Source organism: Pteropus vampyrus, unplaced genomic scaffold (assembly GCF_000151845.1).
Source record: "Pteropus vampyrus isolate Shadow unplaced genomic scaffold, Pvam_2.0 Scaffold138, whole genome shotgun sequence".
Classification (NCBI taxonomy): Eukaryota; Metazoa; Chordata; class Mammalia; order Chiroptera; family Pteropodidae; genus Pteropus; species Pteropus vampyrus.
In genome coordinates this window covers 2,105,316-2,116,128 of record NW_011888919.1, presented here as the reverse complement: position 1 = coordinate 2,116,128, position 10,813 = coordinate 2,105,316, and the positions used below count along the sequence as shown (strand labels likewise).

The window sequence follows — 10,813 nt, the reverse complement described above, 5'->3', positions numbered from 1 at the left end:
AGAAGGATCCTGGTCTTCAAGCTTTCCTTTCACCCCAAGTGATTCTTGGCATCTGTGCTTTTCTCCTCAGCGTTAAGCTGTCTGGTGTACCACTGTCTCGGGTGCAGCCTTTCAGCTTCTCAGCAAAGGGTATTTTCCAGTCCTTTTCCTATTTCAGATACCTTCCTTGTAAAAGCTCTATCGCTTCTATAACTTGACTCAGAGTTAAGCTGGGATGGATTCTCTATTTGAAGTTATAGAGAATCCGAGCAATGAAATTGTGATTCATTTCTTGAGTACTTACTAACTGCCAGGCACTAGTAAAGCTGTGAGCACTCCAAAATGCTTGTCCTTGCCGATCCTGTATTGTGGTAGAAGAAACATGTAACTTTTGGAAAATGATTTAAATAGTATGTCAAAGGCCAGTAACTTTGTTTTAAATGGGTATCAATACTAAGTGGTTGAGAGCTTAATGGACCACCCCTGGTTTCTGTCAGTAGATAGACCAGGGAACTTCATATGTGGTGAAAAAGATAAGCCGAACCACCCTGAGGTTCATTAAAGTCTTATACTGTGTCCTAAGTGTGAAATTGTGAATCTTCGAACAAAGCTTTCACTTGCCTGTATCTCTAAATTCTCTGTTGCGTAGGCGATAACAGTCACAGTGAGCTGAGGACTGTTCGAGACAGAGGACCCCATGAAGAGCTTTCCTGTTGGGAGATCTGGCAACAGATTGCGAACGACTTAACGAGGTGTCGAGACTCCATGATAAAAAGTTCTCAGTTCCAAAAACAAGGTGATTCCCCCTGTCAAGTTGGGGCAGGACTGTCTATTCAAATTTCTGAAAATGAGAACTGTGTACCAAATTATAATATGGATAGTCCCAATGACACTGGAAATACAGAGTTTCCAACCTTGAGAGTGCAGGATTCTTGGAGGAAAACTTTCCTGACCGAGTCACGGAATTATCAGAATAGATATCAGCAAATTTCCATGAAGAATAAACTATGTCAGTGTAAACAGGACGGTGATACCTTCAGTTGGCTATCACATCACCTCAATGATCGTGCAGTACACAAAAGTGAAAAATCTTACAGCTACAATGATTATGGAAGAGAGAGTGTGAAAATTGCAACATTGGATCAGAATATGATTCATACAGGAAAAACAACTTACCACTGTAATGAGTGTAAAAAGACCTTCAGTGATCCCTCTGCCTTTGATCTTCATCTGCAGTTACACTCAAAGGAGAAGTCTCGTATATGCAGTGTGTGTGGAAAAGGCTTCTGCTATAGTTCAGTTCTTCAGATCCAGCAGAGAATTCACATGGCAGAAGAAGGCTGTAAGTGTGGTGATTGTAGTAAGGAATTCAGTCAGAGCTCACATCTGGCAACTCATGGGAAAGTGCACTCTCCTGTAGAGAAACCATTCAGATGTGGGGAGTGTGGGAAAGGCTTCAGTCGTAGATCGGCGCTTACTGTTCATAGTAAATTACACATGAGAGAGAAACCTTATAATTGTGAGGACTGTGGGAGGGCCTTCAGTCAGGCCTCTCATCTACAAGACCATCAGAGAGTCCACACTGGGGAGAAACCATTCAAATGTGATGCATGTGGTAAGAGCTTCGGTCGGAATTCACATCTTCAGTCCCATCAGAGAGTCCATACAGGAGAGAAACCATATAAATGTGAGGAGTGTGGGAAGGGCTTCATTTGTAGCTCAAATCTATACATTCATCAGAGGGTCCACACAGGAGAAAGACCCTACAAATGTGAGGAATGTGGTAAAGGCTTCAGTCGGCCTTCGAGTCTCCAGGCCCATCAGGGAGTCCACACCGGAGAGAAATCATACATATGTAGTGTGTGTGGTAAAGGTTTTACTCTGAGTTCAAATCTTCAAGCCCATCAGAGAGTCCACACGGGAGAGAAACCATATAAATGCAGTGAGTGTGGGAAGAGCTTCAGAAGGAACTCCCATTATCAAGTTCACCTCGTGGTCCACACCGGAGAGAAACCCTATAAGTGTGAGGTATGTGGGAAGGGTTTTAGTCAGAGTTCATATCTTCAAATTCATCAGAAGGCCCACAGTGTAGAGAAACCTTATAAGTGTGAGGCATGTGGGCAGGGTTTCAACCAGAGTTCACGACTTCAGGTTCACCAGCTGATCCATACTGGGGAGAAACCGTACAAATGTGAAGAGTGTGGGAAGGGCTTCAGTCGTAGAGCAGATCTTAAAATTCATTGCAGGATCCACACGGGAGAAAAACCATATAACTGTGAGGAATGTGGGAAGGTGTTTAGGCAGGCCTCAAATCTTCTGGCCCATCAGAGGGTCCACAGTGGAGAAAAGCCATTCAAATGTGATGCATGTGGGAAGAGCTTTGGGCGGAGTTCACACCTTCAAGCCCATCAAAAAGTCCACACTGGAGAAAAGCCATACAGATGTGAGGAGTGTGGGAAGGGCTTCAAGTGGAGCTTGAATCTCGACATGCATCAGAGGGTCCACACAGGAGAGAAACCATATAAGTGTGGGGAGTGTGGGAAGCACTTCAGTCAGGCCTCAAGCCTTCAGCTGCATCAGAGTGTCCACACTGGGGAGAAACCGTACAAATGTGATGCGTGTGGTAAAGTCTTCAGTCGGTCTTCACAGCTACAGTCTCATCAGAGAGTTCACACAGGGGAGAAACCTTATAAGTGTGAGATATGTGCTAAGACCTTCAGTTGGCGGTCCAATCTTACAATTCATCACAGAATCCATGCTGGTGAAAAATCCTATAAAAATGATAGAACTGGGAAAAACATAAGAGAGTCCATACAGGCAAAAAGTTTTATAAAGTGATATTTTTTTTAAGTGTCATGTGAATTCTTTTAGTCATCAAGTTCAAAATAAAAAAAAATATATAATATATATTATATAATATGTATTATATAATATATATTATGTATATAATTAAAGCAGTGTTTTAACCATAGCTTAACGTAGCCCGGTTGAATGCTCCACAGTAAGAACCTTTATAAGTTGTATCGTCAGGGCTTCAGTTGGCACTTTCCCCTTAAGTATTACTCAAGAGAGAGGCCTTACAAAGGGTTAAGAGTCTGATCTGGCTTTGTACAAAAGTATCGTGGACAAGCCAAAATTATTGCCCACTAAAATGTATGCTTTATAAATGCAGATTTTGTGAATCCACATTGTCTTAACATTGCTAAGTACTTACTTCCAAGGTGCTCTGAATATGTTAATAAGCGGGAAAAATGTATATTTGAAAAATGTGGAGATCACCTCCAAAATTTCATAAAAGCTTGTATTCAGAACAGCAAACATGGCCTTAAAATCAATTCAGAGAGATGAAGTTGAAACAAAACCATTCGGGTGTGGCTCCATCATATAGTGGTTAGCACGTCTTCTTTACACGCAGAATATCCTTGGTTCACACCTTAGGTGCAGTCATGGACCATATCCCGGGTCCGCCAGGCTCCCAAGTGCACGCCGCAAGCGTGTGGGAGGAGACGCCCCACCTTCAGAGATCCAGTTCTTAAGGGGAAGTGGCAACATCCATAGGTCAAGGGTGGAAGTGTGTGTGGGGGGATGGGGGGTGGGGGGACGGGTTAAAGAAAAGGAGAAAAAAAGCATTCAGGACTACAATCTATTAACTTGTCACTGTCCTGTATGATTAGCTCCTGCCCTCCCCGCAGCCTCTCATGAAGTACCATATCATCTTGAACTTTGTCTAGTGTTCTGTTAATTTTATACAGTATAAACTCAAGTATGTTTTGTAACAGAGTACACTGAAAACTGGATTTTGTTAGTCTACAGTAACAAGACATCACATGATTTTTTTCAAGGTTGTCAAAGCCAGAGTTTAAGTGTTAGAAGTACTAATGACAAACATTTCTTCACAGCCAATGAAAGAGAGCTCTTTTGGTGGTGATGTTGGGTTTTCACCACAGGGGAGAAACCTTATAAGTGTGAGATATGTGCTAATTTTCATGGCTCTTCTGACCTTGACCCCCATCTACACCAAATATCAAACCTGTAGCTGTGTATACAGTTTTGTTGGCCTTTGAAGTTCATTCCTTCCTCACTTGGCACCATGGGCTCAAATTCTCCATTTTTTTCCTCTAGGGAATTTTCTTAGCTTTAAACTTGGCTACTGTTGATATTTTGGGTACTCGTTACATATAGTCAGCATGTCTTTTTTTTTTTTTTTTTTTAAATGGGTCTCAAAGGCAAATTTAGTCAGCAGCTGAATGGCAGCACTTTGATTTACAACGTTGTACATTCCGTTATATTCTAGAGCAGGGGTCTCCAACCCCTAGGTACTGGTCTGTGGCCTGTTCGTAATTGGGCCACATGGCAGAAAGTGAGCAGCCGACAAATGAAGCTTTATCCGTATATGCAACTGCTCCGCAGTGCTAGCATCACTGCCTCAGCTCCATCTCAGATCATAATGCTATTGATTCTTATAGGAGCACTGGTCTAGAGGGGGGCCAGAAACGTTGGGGACCGCCATCATAGAGCATCGATGGGAAGAATAGAATACTGAAAAATTGAGGTAGGAATATATGACCAGACTCGAACAAAGCTGAGGCCTTTGACCTCTAAATTTAGCTGAACCTCCTTTACCTTAAGGAGGCCTTCCTCCCCTCTCAGTTAGTCTTCTCTTTCCTGAAGAGCCTATAATGATCTTCCCTGAGATAGTTTCCTTGCATGAAACTGTGGGTCCTTGTACCCACCACCTTTCATTTTTCTAGACCAATTAATCAGATTTTTGCAGACCATAGGAAAGGAGTCTAGGTAGAAAGTCATCAGGTGTCAAGTATGACCATGAGGAGATACTATACCTGCCAAGACAGGATTTTTTAAACATATGACAATAGCAATGAGAAATATAGTTGTGAATCGTACAGGTATTGAATCAGGTGGAAACTATATAATTTGTTTTAGGCTGGATTTGTTGATATGGGTGGACTGAACACTATTTCCAGACTCGGAGGTTAGCTCCAGCACCTGGGAATGCCTTCAACACTGCTCAGTTGAATGAAATCTGGACCCCCAAATAGCATATGCTAAAGTCAAAATGCCAGAACTTTCTAAGTATATTGTAAAACAGTGTCTCATCTTGGGCACTATTGACATTTGGGTTTGTTAATTCTTCATTCTTGAGGGGTACGGACAGTCCTGTGCACTGTGGGATGTTTAGCAGAATCTCTGGCCTCTACCCACTAGATTCCAATAGCACATCCTCTTTTCCCCAAGTTGTATTGATTAAAAATGTCTCAAGACACTGCCAGATGGCCCTGCAGGGAATGGGGCAAAGTTGTCCCTAGTTGAGCACTACTGCTGTAGAAGGAGGGACACAAAGACAGGAGTGCCAGGCTACTGGAGTGTGAGACCTTCCTACCCAGTCCCCTGGGAGCCAAGGATACCCTTTGTCAAAGATTTAAGAAATTCTTCGGTGAAGGGGCGTTGGTCATCTTGGAGAGCTCTGTATTGACTTCTGGGCAGGCTGGAAGTGAGAGAGGGAAATGAGGATACCACCATGGTCTTGAATTCAGTGAGGATGATGGGGTCCTGGAAGCATCAGAGGTCAAGTGGAGGCACTTTATTCACAGAGAAAGTGATCATGTTTGTCATAGTGAACAGCAAACCCAAAGGGATCATCAGAATGGTTTGGTTCACAGAAATTTTTGCATTTGTTCATTGATCATGCTGTCCTTGGGCCTGAAATAGATGGGAAACCTACTAATATCCTATTTGATTTGAATAATTGGAAAAGCTCTTGGTCTGGTGAACATAAGTCTGACTCGAATCAATGTGAGTTATGGCCCTTCGGCCAATTCCATAATATGAGTCGGTTCTCGTTTCCAGGTATTCTTGACTGTATACCATAAATCGTCGTGAATTCCTTAAAGTGACTTGCAGCCATATTTTATGGGAGATGTGCATTTGGTAAGTGAAAATAATCAGAATATGGAGGGATTACTGGACTCTAGCGCTGATGTTAACTCCTAGAACCCTCCAAATGGCACTATGGCCCACCAATTAGTAGAGGGTCTTATAAAGGACAAATAACGAGTGTTTTTGCACAGGTCTATATGTGGTCATGTGAAGGATCCCTGAACCCACCCAGTAGTTATTTTCCAACTTCCATAATGCGGAGTTGTCACAGAAGTAGCTGGCAAAATCCTCACATTGGATCCCGCACCCATGGAACAAGGGCTATTTTGATAAGAAAGTTCAGGTGAACAGTAAAACTGCCTCATATGTACTAAAACAGAAAATGAAAAGCGATACCATATTCCTGAGGGATCACAGAGATTACTGCTGCTATTGTTATCTTAGAAGTTTCAGGGGTCATTTCTATCACATCCCCATTTCAATTCATTCATTTCACCTGTGCAGAAGACAAGTGCATCTTAGAGGATGACATGGGGCTGTTGTAATCTTAATTAGGATTCGACTCCAGTTGCAACTCTAAATGTGGTTTTATTGCTGGAACAAATCAACACTTCTGCTGGCAGCTGATAGGCAGCTCGTGAGCCAATGTGTGATTTTTTTCTCTGTACTTAATAATATCACCAAGAGAATTTTAGTTTCGTCTGGTAAGACCACCAATACTCTTTTATGGCTCCAGCTCAGGGGTACATCAATTCCAATCTTTTTTCATAGATTAGTTCAGGGATGGGCAAACTACATTACATAGGTCAAATCTGGCTGCCTATTGTTTTTGTAAATAAAATTTTATTGAAACATAGCTATAGCCATTCTGCATATTGTCTATGGGTGTTTTCGTGCTAAAATGGCAGAGTCGAGTAGTGACAGAGATCATTTGGTCTGTTGTATACTATCTTACTCTGTAGAAATAATTTTATGACCCGATACATGTCTGATGATGCATGAAGTGTCTGTAACAGACAGGGATGCTGCATGGAGCTCACAACATTAATGTTTAGGATTTTGGAGCAATGTTTTATCATTCTCTGCAGATGGCATTACTCCTGGGAAAGCAGCTTCTGGCTCTATTGGGCTCTAGTTAAAACTAAATTCTTGGCCACCATCAAGAAAGTTACCATGCAATCAAGTCATAAATGTGGGCACACCCGCAGCACTTCATCAAGTGTGAAACATAAGTTTGGGCTCATACTGAAGTTGCAAATAAGTTGCATGAGCAAATGGTTCAGATCCTGTTTTAGTATGTTTTTAAGGTTCTATATTTCCTTCTACGATTTAAAATTTCACTTCGATTGCGAATTTTTAATTCTGTTCATTTTGCTTTGTAAAGTTTGCTTTGTGAGGCTGTAATTCTTGATAATTTGATAGTAATTATAAATATTTCTTATATCTTATAAGAAATGCTTTCTTCGAAGACTACTTAGTAAAATATTAATCTATTTTTAAAATTCTAGGAATAATTTGAAGCCTAGGAAGACGGCATTTTTCTCTAGGGAGGATTTTCATTTGTTCCTGCCAGGTGCTTGAAAATACTAACAAAAACCGTCACTCTAACCCAGTTTCAGACACTGAGAGATTCGGAGTTTGGCTTTCAGTCACGAAAAGACAATCCATTTCCCTTTTATTCTTACTCCAATGTGGCAGCTGTTTGGCGTTTTACCAGAGATTCCTCCCCTCCCAGACCTTCCCCCGAATCCCCTGAACGTGGCAAACGTATTGTAGAGCTTTCAATAACAGATGCGGTAGGTGGCGACAAGCCAGACACCACCACTTAAAAGTGGAACAATTTCGTGGACGTTCGCCCTGGCTTTCTAGGGGTTACTACCCTAAAGCTCAGAGAACTCGGAAGTATTTCTTCGTCGGGGGGCGGGGAGGGGAGTGGCGGGGCTAAGGCCTTGTTTCTCTAGTGCACTCTGGGATATGTAGCCCGGGTCAATGTGCCCAGGAGCACTTCCGCTTCTGGCCGGTAGGGTTAGAGAATTCTGGAAAAGTGTTCCGGGGCTCCCTCTGTTCCAGGGCTCCCTGCTTTCTGTAGGAGGCGCGTTGGTTGTAGACTGCAAGGCTGCGGTCCACCTCGTGTAGTGGATCCCCGGAGCCCCCTCAATCCTGGGACTGCCTAAGTCCTGGCCCTCGTCTTCAGGGAGAGTAAGAGAAGCCGCGGCCAGCTGAGGAGCATGGGGTGGGAGACGTTTGCGTTCTCCGCTGAAGCCTCTCGTTTGGAGCACTTTGTGCTCCCTGGGTTGGGGTCGGGTCGGTTCGCGTGTCCCTTGGTCTCCTGGTGCACCCCAACCGGCTACCTTTACCTACCAGCCAACTCTGACACTTCCTAGAGTAACATGCGAGTTACTTAATCTCTCTTGACTTCATTATCCTCACCTCCTAAGTAGTCATCAGTAGTTGGTAATAGCCATTTCATGCGAATTCAACAGCCTTATGAGGTAGTAATGCAGCTGATACCCTTTATTTTTAACACAGAAGGAAACGGAGGTAGTATTAGATAAATAAAACATCTTGCCAAAACAGAAAGTCCTCTCTACACAATCTGGAAAAGAAAGCTCCGTAACTAGTGAATAAGCGTATCCAGAATACAGTATTGTAGGGAACTTGTGAGAAAAAATTAAATAGCAATTTCTCCTTGTTTATATAGTCAAGCAGTTACAAACTTTTTATACCATTCTGTAGTAGATACATAAATTCTCATGATTGGCAAAATGTTGTCTTCCTATAAGAGGACTTGACTGTACCATTTGCTGAAATTCTTTGATAAATTCATCCTAAATTTTCCTGAGAATGAAGTCTTAATTCATTGATTTTTTTTCTGAAGAAATAACAAAATTTCTCTTATTTCCCCTGCTAGTAGATTTGCAGAGAAAGGCACCTTGGTTAAACTCCCAAGTGGTAGGGACACTGGTTGTTATTTTCTCAGAAGTTTCCGCTTAAAAGAGACAAACCTAAGACATTTGAAAACACTTCTGGGTTGTAAATTGGTTAGACGCTTTCTTAGACTCTAACGAGATTCACATGGATAATGAAAGATTAGAGAAAGGATCCAAAAGCTCTATATATTTTTTGAAATGCTCTATTATAGAATGTAAAAGGAAAACGAGTTCTTCAAACAAGTAAGAAAAGTCTTTTTCATTTGCTCTTGGTGGGTTTATGTAGTTTGCTCAAAATTTACAACTAGTTAGAAGCAGAACTGCCATTTAAACCCAAGAATTGGGAGTCTCAAGTCTGTGTTTTTATTCTCAATGCTGTATCTTTCTTAAAGGAAATAGTTGTGTATATGGCTTGAGGAAACTTTCTGTCAGGCTTAGAAGGTGGTTTGGGGCTTTAGAGTTTATATTTTCATTATAGAAGGAATGTATGCCCATTATAGAGAGATTACAAAATAGAGAAATATTAAAAAGAAATCAAAACTACACATAATCTTGGGATTTAGAGATAAACCAAATTACTTAACCTCTCTTTGCCTCTGGCTACTAAATTGTAAAATAGTGGAAACAACAGTCTTTACCTTTAGAAAGTTGTGAAGATGAAGTGTCAAAAGAGTTTGGAATAGTCCATGGCATCAAAAGAGTTTGGTATAGTCCACGGCACACACTATGTGCTCCATAAGAGATATCTCTGTATTGCAGAGTAAGAAAGTATGTTCAGTAAATGAGAAATGCAAGCATATATTGTATGTATTTGTGGACATAAAAGTCTTTACAATGACCATGCTTAAACATCTACTTAACGATGTGTTCATCCTTAAAATTCGTAAATTCCTTGAAAAATGATTTCAGTGGCCCCGATTGCTTTGAGAAGTTGATCATAGAAGTCTGCGCTGAAGCTCGGCTTTTCACTGAATATGTCTGGTTGTCCTCAACAGACAAGTTGTTCTGATTTGTGCTATTAACAAAAGTGGAAATTTACAATATATCTGCCTTTGTTGGATTTTTTTTTGTTTCATTCTTTTTATATATAAGTGCCTAAAACTGCGAAATAGAGGCTATCGTTTTTTCCTTTTTTGATAGCAGTGGGTAGAATTCTATCAGCAAAGCATCACGTGATTTGTTTCGCACAAGACCGACTTCAAATATTTGCTATTATGTTTTGTCAATGAGAAAAAGCTAAACTGTGTACTGGCGTCAGAGAACTGCTTAAGGCCGACAAAATGACAGGAAGCCATTAAAGAGACTTCTGGAAGTTGCTGGCTCGTAGGCCGAGAACTCCGAGAGCTTAGCGATTAAAAAAAAAAAAATTTATTTCTAATATCTTTACCAGGGCAGAAGTGGTTCTTGGGTGTTATGGGAAATGAATTCCCCAACTCTGTCCGGAAACAAGGGGCTGCTGGGAAGCGTAGTTCCGGAGTGCCGTGTAGTCGGAGCCACTTCCGCCCGGGAGAACGAGGCCGTCACCACCTTTCGGTCCGGGAGGTGAGTCAGCTCCGCTCCCCCCACGCCCCCTCCGTGCCTTTCCGGCCTGACTGTGGGACTAGTCGCGACCTAGCCGGCTGTGTCATGATGGAGGCGTCGCGGCCGCCGGCGGAGGCTGAGAGGCGGCGGGCGGAAGCTCTCCCCCACTTAACCAGCAGCGCTGCCACTTCCATCGGTACAACATACGGCGAGTTTATTCCCTCTGCGCTCTCCTTTCCTCCTCTAAAACGGCGAGAGACAGCAACTACTGGCCGGGAGGTTGTGATTCGAAATAGATGAGACAGTACGTCTCATCTACAAGCTTAGGACGGTGGTGGCACCGCATAACGGTGGCTTCGCAGTGGGCATGGCGATTTCCCTCGCCGGCGTCCTTTTCACTGGAAGCCCGAGTGAAGACAGAGGTCAGGGCTCTAGGAGCAAGGCCACGGCCCTTCCGTCATCCTCCCGGACACCGAGCTCTTCCC

General features: G+C 42.5%; 2 protein-coding genes across 14 annotated transcripts in view; both read left to right on the top strand.

The window, feature by feature from the left end:
• Window positions 1-3,297, top strand: part of LOC105297364 (zinc finger protein 226) — a 43,665-nt gene extending 40,368 nt beyond the window's left edge. For all 11 annotated transcript variants that reach the window (XM_011368007.2, XM_023535266.1, XM_011368011.2 and 8 more), the window contains one exon: window positions 629-3,297. In XM_011368007.2, the coding sequence (XP_011366309.1) occupies window positions 629-2,817 (2,189 nt within the window). In that variant the 3' untranslated portion in view covers window positions 2,818-3,297. The remainder of the gene's footprint in view (window positions 1-628) is intronic.
• Window positions 1-10,813, top strand: part of ZNF227 (zinc finger protein 227) — a 45,734-nt gene that overhangs the window by 17,688 nt on the left and 17,233 nt on the right. For 2 of the 3 annotated variants that reach the window (XM_023535274.1, XM_023535273.1), the window contains exon 1: window positions 10,375-10,524. The gene's annotated coding sequence lies outside the window, so the exon portion shown is untranslated. Of the gene's footprint in view, window positions 1-10,197; window positions 10,350-10,374; window positions 10,525-10,813 lie in introns of those variants that run through there. The other variant, XM_023535275.1, reaches the window with a different exon arrangement.